The sequence below is a fragment of the Scophthalmus maximus genome, chromosome 17, assembly GCF_022379125.1.
Source record: "Scophthalmus maximus strain ysfricsl-2021 chromosome 17, ASM2237912v1, whole genome shotgun sequence".
Classification (NCBI taxonomy): Eukaryota; Metazoa; Chordata; class Actinopteri; order Pleuronectiformes; family Scophthalmidae; genus Scophthalmus; species Scophthalmus maximus.
Window position 1 is genome coordinate 11549721 of NC_061531.1, and position 26098 is coordinate 11575818.

A 26098-nucleotide genomic window follows, 5' to 3' on the forward strand; every position below is an offset into this window, starting at 1 on the left:
TGCAGAACAAGCTGAAAGGGAAAGTATGCTTGTGTGCATGTTTGTGCCTTTCATCCTCTCACGCGCACACACACACTCACACAATGTTTTTGTTTGATGTGGATTTGTGTGTTGTGATTAAAAAGCTTGATGTGAAATTTAAGTAGAAGGTGATGTGAAAGAAATGAAAGTTCATCCTTTTTTCTTTTACCTGGATGTAGCATGTGCCAATTTCAACTGAGATAACAGTGTGTTTATGTGAATGGCACACATGCATGAAAGTAGTACTGTTGTCTTGAGTTCTGCTTTGAAGACTCTGAACCAATTTAGAAAGTGCTGCTTTAGGTGAGATCTTGGGGGAAAAAATGAAATATATTTTATAATATATTTTATTTTACAGACTTTCTATATCACCTGTCAGTAACTAAAGACAAGACAAAATTAAACAGATCCAACTGTGCATGTATCAAAGATGACCCTTTATTTATGTACAAATAATTATCAAAGTAATAATATGGATATCTCCAATACCTATATATATATATATATATATATATCACAGTATGTCAAATGTGTGCAAAATCAAATACAAATGAATCAAAGTGGTGAACTGCTGCCCTAGTGTTATACAATACATGAGACAAATTCTTCACATGCAAACAACTAATTTAGTTTGAATCATCAAAGATAATTGAAGAAGCACAAATAGCTCCAGGGTGCAGAGGCCTGTGAGATGTGCTGTCAACACGGTTGTATGTCTTTGTGTACGTGCAAGTGAAAGGAAAAATTTGAGTCTCCTTTCCCTTGGACATCATCCCTGTAGTGTGGAAATATGTTTCTCCATCTTCTGGCATCGTTCATGATGAGCCTTCAACACCTGTCAAGATGAAGAGACTGAGTTTACACACCATCAGAGTATTAGCGTCGCACTGTCTCCCCCTGCTGGCGCTGAAACGGTGCAGCACACTTTATCAAATATATGACATGTTTTATCATGACTTGAGCTGAATAGCCAGAGGTTAGAGGCAGCTATTGGACCTGAAGGGGTTGGTTTGGAGCAAAGAGAAGTGCACACACTAGTAGTGTGTGAGAGGATGTTAGAGGGCCTAAGCCAGCATGGAAAATAGAGGGAGAAGGGAAGGGATGACACCCAGATGTTGCCCCCCCCCGCCCCTCATCCCATCTGTCTTGGAAAATGTGTGGGAAAATGACTGCAGTCTAGGCCTTGTGTTGCAGTCACTTGACTCAATCATGACTCGTATCTGCCGTCGTTAATCACTTGTCCTCAAAGTGGCTTGTTGAGTTGCTGCGTGGAGCGATAGAAACGTTTTCCTCTGCTCCTGTCGGGTCTCTGTGTTTTTTTACCCCCTGCATTCTTCCAGGCATTTCCGTGAGGAGTCCGAGAAGTTCCTGTGTGACGTCCTGCTTCCTAACCTGGTGTGGCACGCAGGCCGCATTGCTGCTGCCATCCGCACCTCAGCCCTCAGCTGTCTGTTGGCCCTGCTGCATGGAGGGGCAATCACACCAGGACAGGTAACACACACACACACACACACACACACACACACACACACACACTGTAACTATGCAGAGATGACATATACATCTACCTGCACAGGTACATATGACACACTTCTTACATCTATGTCCACCTATGCAAAGGGACTCGTAGGCAATGGAAGCAAACGGCGGATGCGAATGTGCTCTAGTAGTACGTACTCCCAATCTCCCTTCTGTAGAAACACTTTTTTTATTGACTCAGCTGTAAAGGAAAAGATGGGGTCGTGCATTCTTCAAATCCGTCCGGAGTTGACATTCACTTGTAAATTTCTGTTTTATCCATTTCACAACAAAATAGACGGTCCCACTTGGCCATTTAGGAAAATGTCAAATCGTCCTCTCCTTGGCGGAAAGACTTGGCTGCAGCAGGTAGCAGGTGTACGTGGGGTCAAGCGGGTGCACATACCTTTGTCCCTGAGGAACAATGCTTTCAGTGTTCTGGGCCCTTGTTATATGTAGGAACTATCACCGGGACATGCCCTTGCACCTGCCCGTCGGAGCATGTGCCCAGTGAGAGTATGCGCGTTCACACGCACACATCTGGCTGCGTTTGCCCTTCGCGTGTGCTGAATGACCAGTTGGAACTGGCTCACACACCTCCTCCGTTCACACGTCTTCAGCTACAAGGCCCAGCAAAAAGCTGGGGGACAATGTGGGCTCGGGCGTTAGTGTGTGGGTGGGTGTAGGTGCGCAATCAGACTTTTACTATCAGTTGGCACCCAAATACGCTCACGAGTAGAAAACCTGGAAGAGTGGTGGCTGGATACACACACGATACTCTCGGCTCTTGGGCTGGAAGTGAGGTTAAAGCTGGGATGAAACAAACAACGTGTCCTGACGGGTGTAACAACAGAAGGTCATCTGTGTGTTTCCACGGCCAAATCAAACAGCCTCTCATTTAGAAGGACATTGTTTCCTCACTGCTCCCTGTGAAAACAATTAGCAGCTCTAGTTACACATGGCATCGTCACATTGTCACTGATGTAATGCCGGATCACCTCCCTGCCAACTTTCCCTCCTCTTTCTGTCTCCTTCTCCCCTCGTCCCCTTGCTCCTTTTTTTTTTTTTTTTTTTTACTGTTTCGCCTGCGTGGTTTCGATTTCAAACAGACAGACGGGATGACAGAGGTTTTAGCCATCACCTCTTGGCCTGTTGCTTGTGGCGCTCAGCCTCACATACCTTGTTTGTCCATTTCCTCTGTGTAATGAAAACATTGGTCTTCGCTCGACTTCTGAAGATGGGCTCCGTGCCCATGTGTCTGAACAAACTGATCCAGACCTGATGTGAATCCGCCATGCTTCCAGTGATATTTCACTGAAAAAAGTCGACACGGATACGAGAAGGAAAGTGCGTAAACTGTTCTTTAAGCTGTTGTTGTCACTTTCACTAACCAGCCTCGTCTTTCCTTGTTCCCTCTGTTGAAATCAGAGCTGTGTAAATTAATGGAGACATTTTACAGAGGGTTTTGGACATTGAAGTCAGTGGTCTTGACCGTGTAAATTGCAAGTTCATAACCTCTAATCGAGGAGTACATTTTTAACAATTGTGAAAATCTGCACGAGAAAAATTCACAACACAAAACAAGAAAACTGTTTCCAAAAACTATTTGTAATGGAGAGACCAGATTTCTCCTTTAGGGAAGAAATGTATTCAACAGGTGGGTAGACTTTGATCCAGTCATGCAAGGAAAAAATCTATGTGTGCTTGTTTCTGCCGTTTCGGTGGGCAGCTGCTGTGTCTTGAGGAGAAGCTCCGGCCCCAGGTGTTGTCGGCCCTGGACGAGGACTCTCAGATGGGCAGACTGTTCGCCTGCCGATCTGTGTCCACCATTCTCAAACTCATAGGAAACAGTCTGCACCCCGACGCCCTCAACAAGTTCTATCCCGGTAAACGACGAGCACACCCACAGAAACTAATTTACTGTCAGCTATGTGTTTATGAATTCCTTGTATATCGGTGGCTTTCCTCCGCAGAGCTGCTGAAACGTCTGGACGACAGCAGCGAGGAGGTGCGCGGCGTGGCTCTACAGGCCATCGGCCATTGGCTGTCCAACCTGACCAAAGATTACGACCCTGAGCTCTGCGCTCCCCATCTGCAGCTCCTCTTCCAGCAGCTTCTGCTGCACCTGGACGACCCCGATGCCTCGGTCCAGGATCGAGTGTTGGGTGAGAGCGGGTGGGGTGGGTGAACTTGCAACCTCAGAGATGAGGACAGAGTGTTGAAAGCTCGTACTTGGCGAGGGGAAGATGTGTACGTGTCCTGATAACGTTCTGTTGAAGTGGGTGCATAATTAATAAGTATTCTGGATCTTATTTCCACAGCAAAGGTGCCAAACTTTTTTTCTTGTTGGCCTTAATTGTTAACGGTCCTTGGTACCACTTAGTGATAAGACTGAGGAAAGATTGTGAATATAACATAAAGGGATCCAACTTGCTATCATGTTATTGAACCTTTTGACCTTCTAATCTAATGAACATATTTAGCTGTTACAGATAGCAATGGTGATAAACTAAGCAAGAGTTTAGATGCGATGATCTGCAAGCCCGTCCGCTGTGTGTGAGACCCTCATAGAGGGACTAGATTATTGCTCTGGCTCTCTGCCAACAGATCCCTCCCTCTACTCGATTTGAAAAGCTCTCCATTATACTTATTTTCCACACGATTCATCACCAAGAGCAGCTCGCTTCCTTCCCCCTGCCGGAGAGAGAGTCCTTTCAGGGCTTGGGTTGAGGTGGCCCTCGAGTGAAACAGAAGATCCAGATAATTCTCCCTCCAAACACACACACTCACACACCCCAACAGTCCCAACTAATGAAAACCACATGGGGTCTGTCCTCATGTCCATCCTACCTAATCCCTCCTTCTTTTATCTGTCCGTCTCTCTTCCTCCTCACATACCCCGTGTTCCCGGTGACGGCCCGTAGCTGTGTTTATTTTATTTTCGTGTATCGGTGGAAAGTCTGAGTGTCTTCTCTTGATTTGCGTAACCGTGAACTGCGTAGCTCTGCTCCTCTGGACTTTCGCTCCCTCCCACTCTCGTGGATGTTAGCTGTCATTACTTCTGACAGGACACAGGTGAGCCCAGTGATGCCTTAGCCAGAGATGAGAGACCTCATTACTGGATATCTCATTTTCACAAAAAAACGAGAAGGAGGCCTTCACACGCTCACCAGATGCAGCAATAGCTTCCATACCATGATCTCTTGCTCTGCCAGACGGAGTTTGAAAGACTTCCAAGCATTTTTTGTTGTTGCCATTGGTTATCAAGTGTCTGTAACCTTGACTGCAGAATGACACACGTAAATCAACTTTATGAACCCGCCTTCACTCACATACTGTAAGACTGCATTTCATGTAGTTGAGTGATTTTTTTTTTTGTATTGGCATGTCTCTACTTGTGTCTTTTCAGGATTATCTTTGAAAATCTATCCTGTCATACATTATGTTAAAGTTTGAACATGAAAGGAAGAGTTCTGGAGAATCTGTCTCGAGCTGTGCTGGATGTGCTATGCCCTTTAACTGATGCTCTGGCAATTAGTTTCGCACCAAAACTGATACTAGGATAAGTCTGGTTGCACTTTACTTTTTTCTTTTGGGATTATCAACGAATCCCATGAAAAGAGCAAAAACCAACATTGGATTGATGGTATTACAGTTGTCCGTGTAGCCAAAGCCTGATAAAGCTTTTTTTTTTGAGTCAATCTCACAAATGTGTTCTGCTGCTGTGAATACTCACTAGAGCACCAAATGAATCCTCTGCTAAAAATAGTCCACAACAAAATTCATAATTTAACCCTGATTGAATAGAATTTGTTAAAGAGGAAATGACTAGGAAATTATTTGCCTCTCGACAGTTACCAATGTTTAGAATATTTATATGAATCTACAATATTACATATTTTTGGCTGTTACCATTCAAACATACTGTATACTGCAGTCTTCATCATTCAACATCAAAACTGATGATCAAAGTTTATATTCCCCGCGGGAGTGTAATGAGAAGAAGTGTCCTTTCTTTATCAGCGTCTTCAATATCAAGTTTGAAAAATATCTGTAATGCATCATTGTCAAAATTTGTTTATTGGCCTTACGGAGTGTGTCAGCATATTTGGCCCATACACAAGGAAAGACACAAATATGAGCCGTTGTGTGTAGCTCAGTTTTTCAAGTGTGATCTCCGTGAAACATAGTGGACTGGCAGACAGCTCGGAGTCTCTTTGTGAAACGAGATGACCTCACATCTCTCTGAGTGATCGCCTGCATCTGACAGCACCCATATCTGCCTGCGCCACAAATGTGGAAGCAATCCTCATGACTCTTTTTGAAGCTTTCTCTTTTTTCTCCTTCCCCCGCCCCCCGCCCCCCCACTCTCTTTTTTCTTTGTTCCTTTTTAATAGTTGATCCCATTCTTATGCTTCTTGGGTTTCAAACGCATATCTGCGAAGTGGCTTAATGAAGGCAACATGTCCCGACAGCATTACGGACGGCACCGCCTCCCTCTCATCCCTCCTCCTTGTCGCTCCCTCCGTCCGCCACCCTGTTAATCCCACCGTGCTGGCAGCGTGGCCCGCTACCTGCTCAATCACACACACTGTTGGCACGGATCAAACTCACTTCTCACAAGTCATCATTGTTCTCCTTTAATTCAGAGTCCCACATCCCCTTCCTCCGTCCCCAGCTGAGTACAGTGTGCACAAAAGCTAAAAAATCCCCCTGCATCTCCTTTTAGAACAAAGGCAGGTATCGGATGATGAGTGTGTGCATGAGCGAACTCATCCAGAGGGATGGCCTGTCACCACTGGAACAGCACTTTTTCACTGAGATTTCCGTAGCATTTATCCATCGACAGCAATTTGAGTAATTCTATATACCTGTGAAATATAGCAGTGTGGGGATGATGGGAGGAAAGGATTTGAAAAGAGAATTGTTGCCTCCCAGTGGAGGAAAAGGGCACTGGCACATTAAGTTTGCAGCGTGGATGTACTGTGGTTCATCACTGCTATCTCCTGGTGTCCTGACTTCAATTTGACTTTGTCACAGACGAGATCGAATCGGCATCTGACTTTAAACGTGTCTGACACCAACATGCACAATGCTCTTTCATATACAATTGGGGAAGGTATGGTTAGATAATTAAAAACATAGAAGATCCCAGCAAGGTTTGAGCAAGGCAACAGTTACTGGTTATTTTTCGGATTTGTGTTTTAGATACAAAATTGTGTTAACTAATCAGTGGCGTTGTTTAAGAATAAACTACCAAACGACATAATGTAGTTGATAGTAGCTACACCTCCTCCAGCAACAGTAATTCATCATTGATAATAATCCAGTCCTGGCTGTGATATATAACAATATAATACAGAAATAGGCTGCTCTGCAACTTTTACATTTGATGCTCAAAGTATTTTTGAATGCGTATCTTTTACTTACTATTTTTAAATATTATTGCTTTGATTATCTTTAGTAAAAGATGTAAACGCCCCCAAAAAACCCTTTCTGAAATATTAGAAAGCCATGGAATTTTATACTTTTATAAAAGTAATGTAACTTCATTATAAGTTGTATCACACAGGATGTTGATTTATTTATTGTTTTGTTTTTTTACATTGAATATATCCCACTGACTACTGTCTGTCTGTCTGTGTGTGTGTGTGTGTGTGTGTGTGTGTGTGTGTGTGTGTGCGCTTGTGCTTGTGCTTGTGCAGAGATCCTGAAGAAAGGCAGCTTGGTCCACCCAGCCCTCCTGAAGAGGGAAGTGGAGGCTGTGAGAGACAAACAGCGGAGTCCTCACTACTGCGACCAGCTGCTCCAGCACATCAGCTCACTGCCCGCAGAGACAACAGCAGACTGTCCTGAGTGACGTGAAACACGTACAAAAACAAACAGACTATGGGGGTCATATTGTAGCGATATTATTTGTGTGTGTGTGTGTGTGTGTGAAAGGTGATGAGAAATTGCTGCTGCACTTGCCATACCTCAGCTCAGGGTAAAAAAAAAAGATAAATCGCAACACACATTTGCGGATCTGTCACGACAGAAGTGTCGCAAAAATCATGTGTAAAACGCTTGCGTTGTAACCGATGACTATCTATATTTCCAGCTCTTTGAGCAAAACACTTTTTTCACCTTTCATTCATTAATATCTATGTATGCATTTATCTATACATTCAAAGATCTATACACGCATTTGCAGATTTGTTTACAGACACATCTGATAAGACACACACAGATTGTGATACAGTTGCACAACTCTCCACACTTGCAAATTCCTGTATGGATTCACAAATCTCGGCACACATTTGCAGATTCTTTCACACACACACATACACACACACGATATAGCTAGAATATTAGCCCCATAACAGACAGCCTTAATTTTAGGAGAGGTTTTTTTATAATAGTTTTCCAAATAAAAGTAAAGCATATGTTTTGACATAACAGGCCCGACATTAAAGAGTTTTTCCTCTTTGAGATGATTTTATTTTCTTCTTTCTTTCTTTCTTTTTTTTATGGTTAACTTTTTACTATGATCCTTCAAGCTTTGACCAGTTGTCAAGGATATTCTTTTTCTGCATGTGTTGCATTTAATTGCTTTGCTTCTGATATTTGGTTCAAATGAAGACAAGCTGATGTTTGATTCACTGTGATTGTGTTTCCATATTCCAATGAAACTCTCATTCCTGTAGCCAAACTCTCAACTTCCCAGCTTTCAGATGGTGCTGAGTCTGAGATGAGCTGGCTCGTGTTTTTGTTTTCAAAATAATGTGTTTATATTAAATATAACCATATTTGTATGCTGTATATATATTTTTAAAAAACACACATTTACTCTTCACCTCTATGTGCTGTTATGTAGCCATAAGGAATAAGACTGATTGGATTGTGTTCACAAGATTACAATGTGTGTTGTCGTGATGTTCTAAACTCAAATCCATGAGTAATTTCTGGAAAATTGCCTTATGTATATGTATATATATACATATACATAAGGCAATTATATATACATATACATATATATATATATATATATATATATATATATTCTGTGTTAACATTTTATTTTGAAAACCGGATATCGCTGACTCTGGATATCAGCTCGCTCTGCGCCGGTTCCAATTCCAATGCATCTACCGTAAAGGCTACAGTAAGGGGGCACTCCAAATGTGGGGTCTGCCGGTGCGACCGCGGAGAACCGAGTGACGGGTGGATCGACCGCAGTCAGCATGTAGTCGGTCACCAGCGCGCCGACGGTAGATCTCCATCCATGTCCTCTGCCCATCACCCTGAACGACGACTCTCATCCTCCGGTCCGGTCGCCACACGAACCTCCCGTCCCTCCATCCCTCCCTGCACCATGTTGCAGATCGGAGACGAGCTGATGTATTTCTCTGCGGCGTTGGTGCTGCTGGTGTTGGGCACGAGGAGCGCCACGGGGGCCTCTCTCCTCACCGCGTTCCTCTACATCTTCATGGTGATGTTCCGCTTCCCCCCGGTGCCCGCGGAGCAGGCCGGCCGCGTCCTCCGGCCCAGGGCTCCTGCGGGCGGCGCCCCGGTGGTGGCGCACCGCGGCGGGAGTCACGACGCCCCGGAGAACACCTTGGCAGCGATCCGCGAGGTCAGAGCATCAGTCGGCTGCTCCGATGAGAACGTGGAGCCTCGTGTGGCCCTTGGTCTACAGATAGAATAGCCTATAGAAATGTAGGCTGCACATATTCATCATCCAAAACACAAGAATATTAATATTGATTTCTGTAGGAATCTGCCTAGTGTTGTGTAAAGACATTAGACAATTTAATTTAACTTCAATGATAGATAGTCTAGTGTAGTCTAGGCTCAGTAGTGTATTCGTTTTTGCATGTCGTGACTCCCCGTTATTTTGCAGGGTAAGCAGAAATTGTTGCATAGGTTTTCTAATCAGACCTCTGCAGATCAGTGACTCATCAAGCTCCTTGTGTAAAATTAAGTCTGTATGAATTCTAGATTACAGACTTGCAGATGACACGATTGCCATCCTGTACATTTCTCTTGCCGGTGCACATCTTTCTGAAGGTACTGGACACGAGGATGAGTTTTCTTCTATTCCACACTATTGGTCATCGACCTCATATCATGAAAAACACTGGATCACATGCTGTTTTTTTCCTCTCACTGTGTCAGATCAGTCCCTGGGTATAGGACCAGTATCTGTGCATAATGTGGCAGATTCTTGGTCCTCTAGTCTCTTAATTATCCCGATAGGAAACCCCACTACCGCTAATATTGTTTGTCTTTATTGTTAGGGAATATTCAATCATTCAGAGTTTTCTTCTCATCTGGACGATCCGGGCATTGTAGGACACTAGTCCTCTGACTTTGGCTGCCAGTGAAACATTAATGAGCGAACAAAAATATTCTGATCATTTACTATAAAGGGCAAGGACTTGAAAGAGCGAGGGGCTCAAATGTGACAGAGTCTACAATATGTGACCTAGGAAGAAAAAAGAAAACGTACGGTCAAAAAGCCCCACTTTAATGTATTGATTGTCTTCACCCTCTTCATCTTTCATGTTTCACGTCTACATTCAGTTTAGTCTTCAGTTCACTGCTGCTGCACTTAGCACTTTTTTCATTTCCTCCCCGCCCTGTGATCTTCTGTTCCAGGCCAGCAGGAACGGTGCGACCGGAGTGGAGCTGGACCTGAGTTTCACGGCCGACGGCGTGCCGGTACTCATGCACGACGAGACGGTTGACCGCACCACCAACGGTTCTGGACCCATTGGCAAACTGCAAATTGTCCAACTGAGGAGATTAGATGCCGCTGCTCATCACAGGCTGAAGTACGCTTCCTGTCAAACTGTCACCTCAACTCTCCTAAAACTTGGGATTTCATGTTCTGATGAGGAAAATAATGTGTCCAAAAAAAAGATTTACTTAATAGATAATGTATGAGGATCTTCCTGCAAAGAAGTTTGAGTTGCAGAAAAGTAGTTTTCATATCAGTGACCACTTGCTCTTTCCAAATTCGTCACTGTTTAAAGTTTTTGTCGCTCTCTTATCCTATCATGTTTGAAAATACCACCTAGATTTGTGCATATCTGAGAATATTAGCCTCTGCTTCGAGGGAGAAAAAAAAAATCTTTGTTCCTTCCTCGGTTTTTTAAAAATAGACTTGAATGTGTGACTCATACATCAAGAATACTATCATCTCAGAATCTCTGTGGTGTCTCTCGTCTCCAGAGAGAAGTTCCGTGGAGAGAAGGTCCCGACTCTGCGGGAGGCCGTGGAGGAATGCATGAGACACCAGCTGACCATCTTCTTCGATGTCAAAGGTCAACCTGATAAGGTGCTAAATATACTGGCATAGTATATAAAGCAAGAGGTAACATTTTTTCATTTGAAAAAAAGATGATGATATATATTACGTATAGATGGAGTACCTTTCAGCAAGGATAATAATAATATAGCGCCTTTCAAAGTACCCAAGGCCGCTTTACAGAGTTTGGAAGATAAAATATAAACCATCCAAGGACAGAAAATAATAGTTGAGAAGCTGGGGATGATGACTCTAGTGGTCTTGACCGGACGCCATGGAAGATGGCAGTTGCCACCAGACTGTGGGGGAAGTTTAGTGGATGGTTTGGTATTGAGATTTAGCTGCGTGTCATCAGCATAGCAGTGGAAGTTTAGACCGTGGTGGTGGATGATCAGAGCAAGGTTGAGCGTGTAGATGGTGAACAGGAGGGGCCCCAGCACGGAGCCCTGGGGTACACCTTGAGTATTGTAAGAGGAAATGCTCAATGAAGTCATCCCAAAGGTACAACGTAGCCTCTGAACCACTCTGAATATTTTCTCACGTAGTTGCACAATGGCCTCTTGATTATTTCACCAGTTTTTACAGGAAACTCATTTTTTTCTTCTCTTTTCCAGGCTGCATCAGTGCTTCATGAGATGTACAAGAAGTTCCCTGTCCTCTACAATTCTAGCATCGTTTCCTCCTTTGAACCCAAAGTCATCTACAAGGTAACAAAAGTTACGAATAATTAACCAGAAATGACTAATTACCAACTCTAGAAAGTTATTATGTTCATTGGAAGAAATATGCGTTAAAGCTGCTTTTCATTTATCTGGTTTTCTTTTTCTCTTATTAACTTACTTATTTAGTGTATTTACATTAAAGGGAGTGACTAATCTGAGACCAGCCGGTCTGAATGAAATGAAAGTCCTTTGTCTGGCTTCTAATAAGACAGCATGTTGTCGTCCACTGAACTCCACAGATGCGTCAGACCGACCCCAACGTTGTCACGGCCCTGACCCACCGGCCCTGGAGACTGAGCCGCTTCGGCGATGGCACCCCTCGGACCCTGTCGACGTGGGCTCAGCTCTGGACAGGGTTTCTCGACGTCTTGCTGGACTGGGCTCACCACCACCTGCTGTGGAAACTTTGTGGAGTCTCTGCCATCCTCGTGCAGAAAGACTTTGTCTCACTGTGGGTGAAATTAAGAGTGATGTGTCACTACAATGCAATGCGAGGAGGCAGAGATGTGTGTAAATTCACAGAGTTTAGGATGTTATGAGGTGCTGCCTCTTTCATCTCATTTCTCATTTATTTGGTGTACTCCTGTTCCTCATTGACCGAGCGCTGTGCTCTCTCATCCTTTCCGTCCTCCTGTCTGTCGCTCAGGGACTATGTCCGGTACTGGGCGGAGCGAGGTGTGGAGGTGGTCGGTTGGACTGTTAACACCGCCGCGGAGAAAAGCTACTACCAGAACCTGCTGAAGATCGGCTACATCACTGACAGTCTGCTGGAAGACTGTGATCCCCATTATTACTGAAACACACATGCACACACACACACACGCACACACGCACACACGCACACACACACACACACACACACACACACATACACACACACAGCTCAACACATACAGGAGCGATAAAGAAAAAATTGAATGTCTCACAGCTTCACTATGAACAAAGTAGAACTCGGAAAGTCAGTGATGACAAAGACAAGTAACTCTCTTTAGTGTCTTTTTAAAGAACATTGAAAATAGATACCTGTAGAATAAGATTAATATAAGGAGCAATTTGGTGCTAACAAGCTCTGTAGTGGGAATGGACCAAGCCAAGCTTGATGAGAATGCATGATTTACTTTAGAGGAATAGAGGTAAGGATACATCATATTACCTGTAGCTGGCATACAGGTGGTTTCCCTTTAAATCTGCAGGCACATTAAACTGTCCGTATCCTACTACCAGCAGCAACACGTCCAGCTCTCCTGGGCCAGGGATTAGGATTAAACTACCTTTAGGATCTTTTCTACCTTCTGTGCTGATCTTTGTTGACACCATCATAGACTGTAACTAGACGTAGGACATGATTGCGTCACGCCCGCTCTCTTGATATACTTTTTTCAATCATGAACTCCGGAGGGTCGATTGTGAATATTCAACAACTTGACGTGGCGACTGTGCAATTGTTCAGAAACTTGCCCGCTGTCATGACGTGCTAAATTAACGTACGTTGCACAAATACACGAGAAAACGTGGCTGGAGAAGGAAAACTTGCTTTATGATCTGGCTTTAGGCAGGAATTTAAAAAAAAAAAAACAGCGACGTCTTGAATCTAATTTCTAGAATCACACAACGTTTATTCGTTTAACATTTTAGACATAATGTGTGCAAAATGAATCACTTCACATAATGATCGAAATAATTCTCCACATTACTTGGAACAGACTTTGAAGGGAGAAATACTGTTTCACTTCATTTGATCTTAATTCAGCTTCACTGTTTTGCCTGAACACGCTTGCATTTTAAGAAACTGACCATGAAGAATCTCATAATTTGCCTTAAAAAAAAGCATCATTTGTCTGTAACCGGAATCAAAAGTGATTCAGAGAATGTGGCATTGTTGTCCTCGGTGGTGGCTGTATTTTATTTTTTAAGTATTTTTATTCGTGTTTGTAGGCGAAAGGCTTCAACAACCTCATCTTGGTCACAACTTGTTTCTCAAATGAACAGTTCTCTCGCACTTCCTTCTCGTACTGTACATCGCCTGTGGTTAAGAGATTAATTGTCACAGTGTCACTCATCGAAACATTTCATCTTTAATGCTTTGGCTCAAAATTAATCTTTAGAATTTTAAAGCCAGTTTGAAAAAACTGATATAAGTTCATAATGTACTTTTAAGTGTAAAATCCTTAATTAATAATGATGATAATAAAAAGGGTTCTGTTGATACTGAGCTGTGTGTCTCTCTTTGTGATTCACAACAGCACAATGTCACTATAGACTATATGTAAACAGGGATGTGTGTGTGTACAGTATGAGAGTGGTGTGTGTATAGTAAACACAGAAACGTTGGGCAGGTGTGTGTGTGTGTTGGGGGGGGGGGGGGGGGGGGGGGGGGTTGTACTTGGAGGAGCAGACAATCCACCCCCATTGAATAAATGATTGGATACATTTGACTCATTTGTGATGATTGGATTTATTTGATTCATGTAACTTTGTTGTGGGGGTCCAACAAGGTCAAACGAGATGAAACTCTACTCTCCCCCCGTGGCCCCCGAGGCCCCCGGTGTCCCGGGACACTGTCTCTTTAAAGCGCCGGGGGAGGCGCGCAGGGACGTGGAGGAGGGGCGCGTCCTCTGTGCGTCCTGCGTCCTCTGGCCGTAAGCGTGATCGCTGGCACCTCGGGTCGTGTGACATTGGGGCAGTGCAGGACACCTCGGCACCGGAGTGTGAAGGCGGGGACGGAGACGACCGGTGAGAGGTGAGGGGTGAGGGGGTCGCTGCTGTCCGACGAGCTTCTGGTCTTTTACGCGGAGCGGAGCGGAGCGCGGCACGTGGCTGTTTCCTCGGGGCTCTGGAGCTCAGCCCGACCAGAAGAGCAGGGGGTGGGCACACTTCTCACACCGGGACAGTTTGTTTGACACCTGCTCCACTTGTGTCCGGGACTGTGCTTGTTGTCACGTCACGGTGCCAAACTGAAAAGTTCGCAGGGGACTACTCCGTGCGCACGATGTACACAATCACAAGAGGTCCCAGCAAACTGGTCACGCAGCGACGCACAGGTCAGACTCGTCACATTTCATTTTTTTGGCAGTTAGCTCGGCTACTTATTGAATGTAAAGGCAACGTGCACTTTTCTCTCATTTTCCAGGGCCGACGCAGCAACTGGACAACAAGATAAACGACTTCAAGCACAAGCAGACGTCCTGGAATCTGCCCGAGTGAGTGATACAAGTTCTGAGACAGTTCCAGTTGCCAAGACATGTAATGACAGATCTCATCGGTGCCCTCAGTTGTGGGTGTGGGACTCATAACCACGTGAATCCGTTTGGAAATATCACTGGTTTTGGCCCACGTATGAAGGGAACACATTGTTTGTGCTGGTACATTAAGTGTGTTACAGCCAAAGGGACGTCATCAGCACGAGACAGGCAGCGTTGCACACCTTCACACCGCGGCTCCGTCCCCCAGGCTCGGTCGTGATGGGTCTCGTTTTTATGCGTTCGAACCTGCCAGGCTCACTCTGCGAGTTTGACCTTGTGGCACGTGGCCGTTCATTCAGCTGTCGCTCTCTTTCGGCTCCTGCACGGCCAACCTTGCTTGACTTTAAGCCTATAAAAGGCCGACACTTCCTGCCTGGGAGACGCGTTGCTCAGATCATGTGCTGTATATGTATGCCAACCCCCTGGCGCTACCTGTGACATGTTTCTCTCCTTGTTACCCATCAGCCTCCCTGCACCCAAGATAGTTTTCAACCGCCCGAATGGTAAGAAGTACCATCAGCCTACTCCGGCTCTGCCCGCAGACGACCGCCAGGAAGAGACTTTCACCGCCGCACACGAGGAAAACGTGAAGTTCGTCTACGACGGTAAGGAGGTGAACGGAACGGTCCGACTGGAAAGACGAGAAGGCGAGGCCAAACCAGACTTTCCATTGTCTCACCGTGCCCACTGGTTATTTTGTGAATGACATTGTTTTTACTATCAGAGTTTACTAGAATGGCCAAACCAGCTGCCTCCTCCTCCGCCCTCCACCCTGCCAGACCCAGACCTCACCCACACAGCTGCTCTGACACTGATAGCCATGATAGGCGCAGAGCAGAGACTTGTTGTCACACCCGCTCCGGGACCCTCGTCCTGTGGGAAACGGCATTGTTGGGCTTCAGCTCAAAGCCACCAGCCACTCTTGAGATCTGCTTTGTGAAAAAAGGCAACAGAAGCTCCAGACAGGATGATGAAGTGCTCTGTGGGCGAAACCCTACACACTGACCCAGTTTTGAAGTGGGCTGCTCTTCTTTTTTTTTTTTCAATCCCCATGCCCATTCAGTCTCCAGGAGACTTCATTTGGCATAGACTCCTGTATTCTGTGTCTTGAGAGTCGTTGGCATTGGAGCTCGCCCTCCGCGGCTCATAAACAACTTCAGTGACCTTGTCGTTGAGCGGACAAGGTCGTACACTAGCCTCGCCTCCCCAGTTTGGAACGTTTGCTGTTCGGGGGGTTGATTCCCTTCCTGCAGCCAGAAGAGATAAAGTCAAGTTTTATAGTTATTATCGCACACACACACAACTTGTACTTCTATATTAGTGAGGACTCTGTGAGGACAAAATGCATCCCCTGACCCTTTTACCTTAACTTCAACCGTTGCAACTACAGTTTTCGACCAGTAACCTAATTCAAACCGTAACCCTGAAACCAAGTTGAAACTCTCAAACAGCCAAGTGCAATTGTGTCAATGACTCAAATTGATCCTCTCAAAGATGGAAGTACTTACACTCACACAAATACACACACACAAGACATGCCAAGTATGTCTACATGCTGCATAATTTGAAATACAAACATTCGCCTGAGGTGACAGGTCTTTGAAGTGTTTCTCCATGTGTACTTTACTTGTTTGACACCCTGAGTGTGACACTGCGGTTAAAGAACTTTTTTTCTTCATTTATTATAATATCCTTTTCAATTGTATTTATTTAATGGAGCCTGCTTTACCACAAATATAAACGTGTTCCCGATTTGTGTGCTCCGATAGCTGATCAGAGGTCTGATTTAAAAAACAAATGCTGGACATGCAGTTGCTCATCAGCGTTATCGGCGGCTGTACTGACCATGTGTCGCTGTGTCTCCAGCCTGGCAGGAGGTGGTGCAGCAAGAGCAGAGGCCCGAGGAGAACCAGGGCGCAGTCCACTTTGTAGAAACCACTCCCACCCTCATGGACAGTGAGTACAACTTCGTTTCATGTAGAATACGCCCGCTTTGACACCTGAACAAGTCTGTCTCAACGATTAAAAGTAAATAAGTGGACAATTATTTAAATATTTAATTAAATATGAAAAAGTCCCTTAGCGTCGAGCTTTGCTGGTCATGTGCATTGGCACGTGGCCCTGAGAGACTTTTGTGATGACAGTCCACATGCATATGATCAGTGTAACCTGGACATCAGGTTGAATTGGTTAATGACAGCCAGTCAACCAAGGATTAATGGAGCTGCCCCCGATCCTTCCAACTGGAGAGAAACGGGCAAAAACAGGCCTCTTCTCTCCTTGTTGTCTGAATTAAATGTACCAACTCTGATGACACATTAAGAAATATGAATTTAAGTTTCTTACTTTATTCCCGGATTATCCAAATTGAAAACAACACAACATATAACACGTGCCATTCATTAAGAGGATGTTTCTTATTTTCTTATAGTTTTTCTGTTGGTGTTCATCAATTTGGCAACTTTATTGAGGAAAAAATGGAAAGTGCTAGCACGGTAACTGTATAATTTGAGATGACGATCAATAAGTTCTTAAAGTAACGCAGATATTATCAACACAGGAGTTATTGGTGTTTCATTTGTTGTTTGAGATTTTTAAAGGGCGCGACTTAAACAGAGTTGTGCACTTCATAGTTGTGACCACCAGAGGGCGGCCGGTGAACACGAAAGATTGTAAACACACATATGCGGTCCAGGTACCAAACTATTATTTCCGGTAAAAACTTTCAAAATAAAACCACCAACAACAAACTCAGCTCCTGGCGACACCAAGGCATGTGGCGGTTGTTTCGAAACACAAAGATACTTTTTTTTTAATGATTAATTATGATATTGCATTTATAACTAAATGTATAAACTAATAGTGGTGAAGAGCAAAGAAAATCAGGGGCTATGGTTATATACATTTAATGTTGTCGCTCATTGCAGATGAATTGATTCCTTTTCCTCTCCAGACTTTGTGCCCATCGACCTGGACGAGTGGTGGGCCCAGCGCTTCCTAGCCAACATAGACAAGCTGTCCTGACACCGGGCTCTGTGGGTCTTGACAGGCGGTCAGGAAGCGAGACCTGGAGCAGAATAGCTCACAGAGAGGAAACGTGGGAGCAGCAGCAGCAGGTGTGAACGGGTCAGTGTCCTGACGTGATTCAAATGATTGGACGGTGCTGGGACGCCGACGCAGAAACCACAGAGAATCACCTCACTGGAACTCTTGCCTTCATACTCCCAACACTGAGTCGGTCTCAGACGGCACGTTGACAGACAATGTCTGGACGTTGAGGCTCTTCCTCATCTCACCGTCCTCAAAACAAAGTAAAGTTGTTTTTTTTTTTCCAAGAGTCTCTGAATTGGTTTCTTTTTATCATTGTCACAGAGTGGATCCATGTTTATTCACCTTCACTTTTGACGCAGACACACCAACAACTCCATAAATGCATACATACCATTTTAAGTAGATTTTTTTTCACATTAGGTTCATTTACACAAGATCCTTTAATACAAATGAAACCAGTTAAGAATACACATTTGTACAAAAAAAAGAATGGTAAATGCTCTATTCACTATGAACTGTGGTTTTCCCCCCCGACCGTATCACTGTCGAGTAACACCCATCAGCTCGTATTACACATTTCAATAGGACATGAAATATGATTCAAGATCTCAAGAGCATTTTACTTCCACACTTTTGTACTTTTTAAATTAATCCATTTTATTTTATTCCTCTTTGTTTGTGTCTGGCTTGAATCCAGATTATTCAGGACGTGGATGTCATTTATCTTGATCATGTATTTAACATGTCAACGCATGATCGGAGTGCGATAGTCGCACTGGAACAGTATTTTAAATGATACAAACCAAATTTTTAAACTCCTGATGAAACGGTGCTAAACAAATAAAGTAGCGACGCGGAGAAGCTCTCGAGGACGCTGCTGGCACTTCATCTCTCCCCGGCCTTTATGTGCTCTCCACAAGAGAAGCTGAAGAACACCAGAGGAGGAAAGCGATGGGATTTTTTTATGGCCCGGATTAGGGCCCCTAGTTTTCTTCACAAACTGCAGTTCTCCAGCTCTGTGGGCCCCTCGGCGGCTGTAAATACGTCAGTCATCAAAGTCCGTCCGCATGCAGCTCTCAGTGCTTCTCCAGAGCTTTAGTCAGCAGATCGTTCAGGCGGGCGATCATCGGTCGGGGATCGTCATTCAGGCCTGCTGTGATCATGGCGTTGTCATAGATCTAAAAGAAAAATGTAGATTATGAGGAAGTGAATGTTTAAATCTGCACTGGTGGGATGCAAAGACGTTTTTTTTTTTTTTCGCACAATGATGATTTCTTTTTTCTTTAAATGGACCAGTGTCAGGAAACTAAAGGCGGGTTGCCAGTTAAAAACTTTTAGGAGGTGCAACCACCTGTTCTTTAAAAACTGACAGTAAAGACAAATGAAGTTTCGACAGCTCCGATTCCCTCGATACGATGACACTCATTTCAAGTTCCTCTGGTCAATTCACCAGTTTACTCCAGTTCACTTCCACTGACTGAACGCTGTCAAATCACGGTTAATAAAGCAACTCGACAAATCCTGCAGATGTTTCAAATTTAAAGCTGAGGTTGGTCATGTAAAACATGAACAAGTGTTGCACAACATTGCCAGTAATTAAGTGGAAAGGCTACTGGAGATTATCAGCGAAAAAAAACTGTATTTTTGCAAAGAAATCTTTGCCGCAAACGCCCACATTATGTATTTGTATTATAAAGGAGCAACTGCAAGTTTTGAGTTTGTATAAACAGCTAAATTTAAACAGGAGCAGGTCAGATAACAGGGAGACTTCTTATTTAAAATATTCAAAAATCCACAGTACCTGCTCCAGCAGCAGTCCAGCCAGGTCAGAGTTGGTGTCCTTCAGTGCCTGCAACTTCTTGATCAGATCATGTCTATCAGATGGTGGAAAAAGTACAGGACAGTGAGAGCTGGACATGAAATCCTGCGTTATTTAAATGTTGTACAGTTCGTAAAATCCACACCATCCCTCACCCTGCGTTGATCTCCAGTGTGGGCTGCAGTATCTGAGCTCTCTCCTCAGCGGAGCGGGCCAGCTGCTGGGTGCGCAGGAAGTGGCGAGCAGCACCCATCTCCAGCACGGTGATCATAGCTGGGTGGGTGTCGAGACGAGGCGTAAGCTGCGGGACCGCAGAAAAACGTATCATAAGAAAACGTATCATACAACATGTCTGTAAGAAGTTACTTTCAGGATGCTTTTTAAACTGGAAAAAATAAAACATTTATACATATCTAAATGCAGGCTCGCTTCATTAACAGCTGGCAACAACACTGTGAAAGTCAGAATCCCAGACACATATTAGTCTCGTCTTTACCTTTATGTTGGTGACTCTGGGACCCAGGGCGTTCTTCATCCAGGCCAGAAGGTCGTCAGCCTGCTCCTGTGTCAGGCGCTCGGAGGCTGCACAGGAAAGAAGACGGTCAACGGGATTACAGCCATGACAAGATGCCTCCCGCTACAACTACAACTCCCAGACCTGCCAAGTCACAGCTATTGCCCTCTGAGCTGACCCACGTCAACCATTTTTCAAATATTGGTTTTAACTACGAATCATGGTTGCACCGAGTATCCTGCCTCTGTTTGGTGCGTCGGTTGTGCACGTCTTCAGAAATGAAAGATGTAATACGCACATGGACAGTAGAGGGCGCTGTAGAGGCACACACTCGCCATTGTCATGACATTGTTGATTTAAGGGCCTCACGTATCATCTACGATGGCGCCGTGATATTTTTTGCCATGATCTAAGAAGTAACAATGGGGAGACCTCCTGCAGTGTTGCCATGTTTTAAAATTTACAGAATGCAAATCTGGTAGTTCTTTACAGTCCGAGTTCTGTGCTGTGTCCTCTAGTGGAATCCTCCAGGAACACGCGTTGTACACAGCAAGTATGTGAGCAATTACACTCACCGTGCATCTGGTTGTCTACACGGGCGTGTGGCTGAACAGTAAGTATATCTCTGGCCTTAGCGTTTCCCATTAATTAGCTTCATCCAAGTAGAAACTTAACACTGATATCCTCTATGGCATGAGGGTGAAGGTATGATGGCGGGAACTTGATACGAGAGGATGAATGAGACCTGGTTTGCTGTCCTCAAACTTCTCCTCCTTGTAGTGATCCACCACGATGTCCGTCTCCGCTGAGATCAGCTTCTTCTTGTCAAACTCCCGGAGGTGGAGCAGGGTGAGCTCGTCAAACTGTTCATAGCAGAACAGCACCTGCACACACGTAACAAAGTTTCCACTGCAGTTCCCAAAAGCCATTTAAAAATAAATGAACATGATTTTTAATCGTCACTCTCAGCCTCTCACCTCCATTTCTTTCTGTTTCATGGCCTCGAAGTAGGGAGAGTGTTCTGCGAGATGGCGGTTGGGGGCACAAATGTAGTAGATGTTGCGCGTGCCGGCCTTCATGCGAGAGGCATACTCCATCAGATTGGTGTGCTCGCCCGAAGGCAGAGCAGACGACTCAAACCTCAACAGCTTCGCGATATCCTCCTATAGAGAGAAAGACACGGAGAGAGCAAGAGACTGCTGCTGTCAACGATACTTACAGACAACACGTCTCTGGTGACATCAAGCCTGGTCCCCTGCGTCTTTATCACTTTTCCCCCGTTTTAAACCAAACGATGGCTCACCCTGACATCCTGCTCCTGGGTGGTGACGATGCCTTCCCTCATGAAAAGGCCGTAGTCTTCAAAGAACTTGTTGTACTTCTCGGGCTCCTTCTTGCTCTGGTCCAGCAGGAAGCGGATCACCCTCTGCTGCAGAACGTCACGGAGCTTCCTGAGGCCAGAGGAGACGGCAGAGAAATCAATCATCGGCAGGTCAATGTTGGGAGTTAATGAAAAAAAAAAAATATTGTAAATATTACATAAAAAACTGATTTTGTTAAAGGGTAAAAGACAACAGTGATTACATATAAAATATAGATTACAGTAACCTGTAATGCTGGTCTTATACCTGATGAGGGCGCTCTCTTGCAGCAGCTCTCTGCTCAGATTCAGGGGAATGTCCTCACTGTCCACCACACCTACACACACACACACACACACACACACACACACACACACACACACACACACACACACACACACACACACACACACACACACACACACACACACACACACACACACACACACACACACACACACACACACACACACACACATTACAACCAAACACCTAACCATGACTATACAATTAATAATATTTGTTACTTAATACATAAAATCATGCATCTAAAAGCAAGGTGGAGGCGGTAGGGAGGATCCAGACCTCGGAGGAAGCGCAGCCACTTGGGCAGGATGTCGCTGGCTTTAGTCTGGATCAGGACCTTCCTGCTGTACAGAGCCACGCTGGAGCCCATCTCCCTGCTCACGTCAAACATGCTCGGCTTCTGTTGGTGAATAAATCATCACTTCACTTTACTGAAAGCCACTGAAAGTATGTCCTGTCTGGAGAGATCTACTTAGATTAACATGACATTTAAACAAATGTTTTTATTTATGGGCTTGTTGAACCAGATTTTGGGGCTTTGAAGTTTGCAAGTTTGGTTCCCAAATCTAAAAGAGTAAAAAAAAAAAATCTTGATTTAAGCCCTGAGCTTCTCACCGCATCAGGAACATAGAAGATGCTCCGGATGTTGAGCGGAGCGTCGGCGCGGTAGTGCAGCGTGTAGCGGGGCTTGTCGTAGGCCTGAGCCACATAGCGGTAGAACTCCTCATGCTGCCAGTCACTGATCTCCTTCGGCTCCATCATCCACAAGGCCTGAAGGGACGCATAGGTCAAACAACGATGAAAATTTATAATTCATATTATAATTGTTGAAAATATTTTATCAGAAAAATCTAAATTTAAATGTATATAATATTTAGAGATGAAGAAAATCATACCATAGCCCCAATTCACCCCAAATCTTCTCTTAAGTGTAACAGTAAAACTTGCTGCACAAACGTTAGTAAATGTATTCAACCATAACATGATGAAGTTTGTGAATCTTTGCACTCGTTCACTGAGTCTTTGGAAAACGAGTGAGCATCAGAACCAGCCCCTCACCTGCAGTGTGTTGAGCCTCCGTCCATTCAGGAAGATGGGGAAGCTCACAAAGTTGCTGTACTTTGTTACAACCTCTAAAAGAGAAACAACAACTTGTCATCACATGGAATAATGTAGTTGTGCGTTTGCTCTATGTGTTTATAGCTTCAGCAGTTTTACCTTTGACTCTGTCCTCAGAGGAGAACTCCTTGCAGTCGTCTTTGAGGTGCAGCACGATCTTTGTTCCCTGTTGAACACCGCTGGCTTCAGCAATCTCAAAAACTCCAGAGCTGAGGGAGACAATGGCAGAGAATATCTGAGGATCATACACTCACACTCATTTCACAGATGCGTGTACACATGCGTTGCTATGCTGTAACAAGGAATTGCCACCAGGACATTTCTCTCCTCCTCCTCCTCCTCCTCCTCCTCCTCTTGATGTGGAAATAAAACCCTTCCTCTAATTGCTCTCACCCGTCAGAGGACCACTTGTACCCAGGTGCACCGGGCTCAGCAGAGCGGGAGTAAACGTCCACATGGTCTGCCACCATGAAAGCGGAGTAGAACCCCACCCCGAACTGACCGATAATGGAGCTGCTGGCCTCCGCCTTGTTCTGCAGGGCGTCCAAAAATGCCTGCATTGTACACAAAGAAGATTGTCATCATGGTATTTATACAAGTGTGAACAAGCAGTTTACCCGTTGAACACGTGAGATACACAAAGCTGAATTGTAAAAGCTGCTAAACTATACACACAGGACAGACATATTCATACATGAGTAAATAATTTGAGTGAGAAAGGAAAGGAACAGTGGTCACCTTTGAACCGGAGCGGGCGATGGTACCTAGATTGGCCACCAGCTCCTCTTGATCCATCCCCACTCCAGTGTCCTGTTAAGAATACAGAAAATCCCTGTCATTCGTAAAGAAGTCGTCATATGTTGTTGTACGATATTTATCCACCAGGTGGCAATCCTCTTCAAAACCAGAACCAGGAAGAGTATGAGCCCATAGCAACCCACGACAATGATTTTCCCTTGTGTTTCCAGGGTATTTCACAAACTGGGAGGCAAATGTCCCCCCCCCCCCCCCCCCCCCCCCCCCCCAAAGTAAAATCTCTTCACGTGGGTGTACCTGGATGGTGAAGGTGCCCTTGACAGTGTCACTCTGCAGGTGGATCTCCATGGGAGCCGTTTCACCTCCCGCAGTCATCAGTTTGTGACGCAGTTTTTCCAGAGCATCACTACCATTGGAGATCAGCTCCCTGATGAAAACCTGTTGGGATGAGAAAGAGTCAGGGAATCCAGTCAGACAGGAGCAGTTATATACATTTTTTTTTTTTTAAACTAAAATGTCGGTCTCGCTAAGTTGTTCTCCACTATAGACCATCTTACCTCTTTCTCTGAGTACAGGGACCTGGCAACAATGTCCAGCAGCTTTTTTGTTTCAGCCTGAAATTCATGTTTGGAGAAGCTGCCTGGGGAAATCAGGGTAGAACAACATTCAGATCACATTTAGTCTGACAAATGATTAGCTATGAGCCATCAACAAAGGTGACAACTCTACTTGTCAGAGCACCTTGAACAGACTCTGTGTCACTGATGATGGTGTGCAGCGGCTCCTCTTCGGGCTCTTTCTCGACCTCCTGGGTGCTGTAGTAAGTCTGCTGGCAGAGGTTGAGGCAGGAGCGCTGAGCGCTCCACATGCTCGGCCGACTGCTCCACCTCTGCTGCTGCTGTCCAACCCGAACGTCTGACAACAGGAGTAAGACGGTTGGTTGGGGTGTGACATCATCTCATTGTTTTTTGGTGTCTTTTTGGTGCCTTTGGCTTACTACTCAAAGGCCTGATAATTACACTTAATAATCGACTCAGGAGTGGAAAATAAAACCGATTAATCAGATGAATGGCTATTACCTACAGCAAAGTGTAGGAGAAACTTTTAAGAGCCGATCTCAAGTGATCACTTATTAAAGACATGTATGTTTGTATAGGGAGGAACAAAACCATCAGATCCACACTCAACTTCATGGGATACCATGGTGTGTAAATCTTACCACTGGGTGATAAAGGGGTGACAACGCTGCTGATACGGATTACACCAGAAATAACACCTGCGGTTCAATATCTGTGGAACGCTTAATCCAACCTTTAATGTTAGACTCCGCATCAGCAGCGTCACTCTTGAGGAGCACTTAAAAGGTTTGTAATGCGCAACAGAAATTATTTACAATACCATTAATTGATCATTAAACACAACATGATAATTGGCAGAAAATAAATATCTTCTAAAATCTAGTTTTAAGTGCTGAAATAACATTTGACAACTAACATTTCTGCCCAAATCATACTATTTTACATTAATATTTAAACTTCAATACAATCAATAGCTCTGTAATACAGAGTACCTTACGCTTTATTAATCTTTTTGAGAAAACAACCAGACCCTGCACGAATCCTGAGGTGCCATAACTGCACAACCTATCTGTTGATACAACTAAAAATGAAAAATCATCAAGAGTTTGAGTTTCAGTCTGACAGGATGATGTAATAACTGTGTATTAAAGATTGAAATCGTTTAGCTTCAAAGTGAAGTATTGGACTGAAAACCCGGACGGTCTGACATTAAACCACAGGGTGGATGGTGTGTCGTTCAGCCGCACCACAGTTTGCCTGAATCTCACCTTGTCTCTGTGCTTCAGCTAAACCGGAGGCTAACGCTAACAAACATAGCTCACCTGCGGACAAGGAGCGCGAGACAGTCGCGCCGCAGAGCCCTCGCGCGCACGTCGTCAGCCGTGAGCCGGTCCTCTGAGAGGAACCGAGCGCGAACCGCGCCAGAGCGAGACAGCGGGACATGAAGACAACCGTGAGACACGAGACGAGGAGACGAGCGGAGACCGACAACTTGTTTGACCGTCCGGGCGACACACGCTGAACGAGACGGCCGAGACAGGACCCCTCGCCTCGTGATGACGTCAGTACAGTGTGTCATCGCGCTGCCTGATGAGAAGTGGATATTTATTCAAATGATTAAATCAAAAATGCACAATTTAATTTGTGATACAAGTTGAAAACACGTCTGATCTGTATATCTGTACTAATGTGTCCAAAATATTAATCCCGTTATCAATTAATTAATTTTCAGTTCTAAATGTGCCCTTCAAGGTCAAATGGTGATTATCTAACATATGTTGAAATTAGCTAACTAAAAT

General features: G+C 44.6%; 4 protein-coding genes across 5 annotated transcripts in view; 3 read left to right on the forward strand and 1 right to left on the reverse strand.

Moving 5' to 3' along the window:
- Window positions 1-8333, forward strand: part of LOC118288675 (dynein axonemal assembly factor 5-like) — a 30495-nt gene extending 22162 nt beyond the window's left edge. The window contains exons 11-14 of the mRNA XM_035615025.2: window positions 1362-1512; window positions 3269-3425; window positions 3513-3704; window positions 7245-8333. Of these exons, the coding sequence (XP_035470918.1) occupies window positions 1362-1512; window positions 3269-3425; window positions 3513-3704; window positions 7245-7399 (655 nt within the window). The 3' untranslated portion in view covers window positions 7400-8333. The remainder of the gene's footprint in view (window positions 1-1361; window positions 1513-3268; window positions 3426-3512; window positions 3705-7244) is intronic.
- A 323-nt stretch (window positions 8334-8656) lies between these two features.
- Window positions 8657-13765, forward strand: LOC118289465 (glycerophosphodiester phosphodiesterase 1). 2 transcript variants are annotated; one of them, XM_035616518.2, is made up of 7 exons: window positions 8657-9154; window positions 9520-9588; window positions 10180-10355; window positions 10756-10861; window positions 11446-11538; window positions 11793-12004; window positions 12200-13765. In XM_035616518.2, exons 1-7 carry the CDS (start codon window positions 8804-8806, stop codon window positions 12348-12350), a joined length of 1158 nt encoding a protein of 385 aa, XP_035472411.1. In that variant the 5' UTR covers window positions 8657-8803; the 3' UTR covers window positions 12351-13765. The 2 variants fall into 2 exon arrangements, with proteins under 2 accessions (XP_035472411.1, XP_035472412.1); XM_035616519.2 differs by lacking the exon at window positions 9520-9588 and having other exon boundaries at window positions 8659-9154.
- A 404-nt stretch (window positions 13766-14169) lies between these two features.
- On the forward strand, window positions 14170-18132 carry LOC118288288 (MAPK regulated corepressor interacting protein 2). Its single transcript, XM_035614220.2, has 5 exons — window positions 14170-14594; window positions 14684-14753; window positions 15261-15400; window positions 16662-16751; window positions 17749-18132. The coding sequence occupies exons 1-5, from the start codon at window positions 14543-14545 to the stop codon at window positions 17817-17819; spliced, it is 423 nt and encodes a 140-aa protein (XP_035470113.1). The 5' UTR covers window positions 14170-14542; the 3' UTR covers window positions 17820-18132.
- A 13-nt stretch (window positions 18133-18145) lies between these two features.
- Window positions 18146-25845, reverse strand: trap1 (TNF receptor-associated protein 1). The gene is made up of 18 exons (XM_035614219.2): window positions 25622-25845; window positions 24463-24636; window positions 24279-24361; window positions 24019-24159; window positions 23704-23775; window positions 23359-23519; window positions 23065-23174; window positions 22906-22979; window positions 22462-22617; window positions 22126-22246; window positions 21808-21877; window positions 21483-21630; window positions 21157-21342; window positions 20925-21063; window positions 20162-20247; window positions 19821-19966; window positions 19648-19720; window positions 18146-19024 (listed from the first exon to the last, which is right to left on the reverse strand). The coding sequence occupies exons 1-18, from the start codon at window positions 25740-25742 to the stop codon at window positions 18923-18925; spliced, it is 2163 nt and encodes a 720-aa protein (XP_035470112.2). The 5' UTR covers window positions 25743-25845; the 3' UTR covers window positions 18146-18922.
- Window positions 25846-26098: the final 253 nt, after the last annotated feature.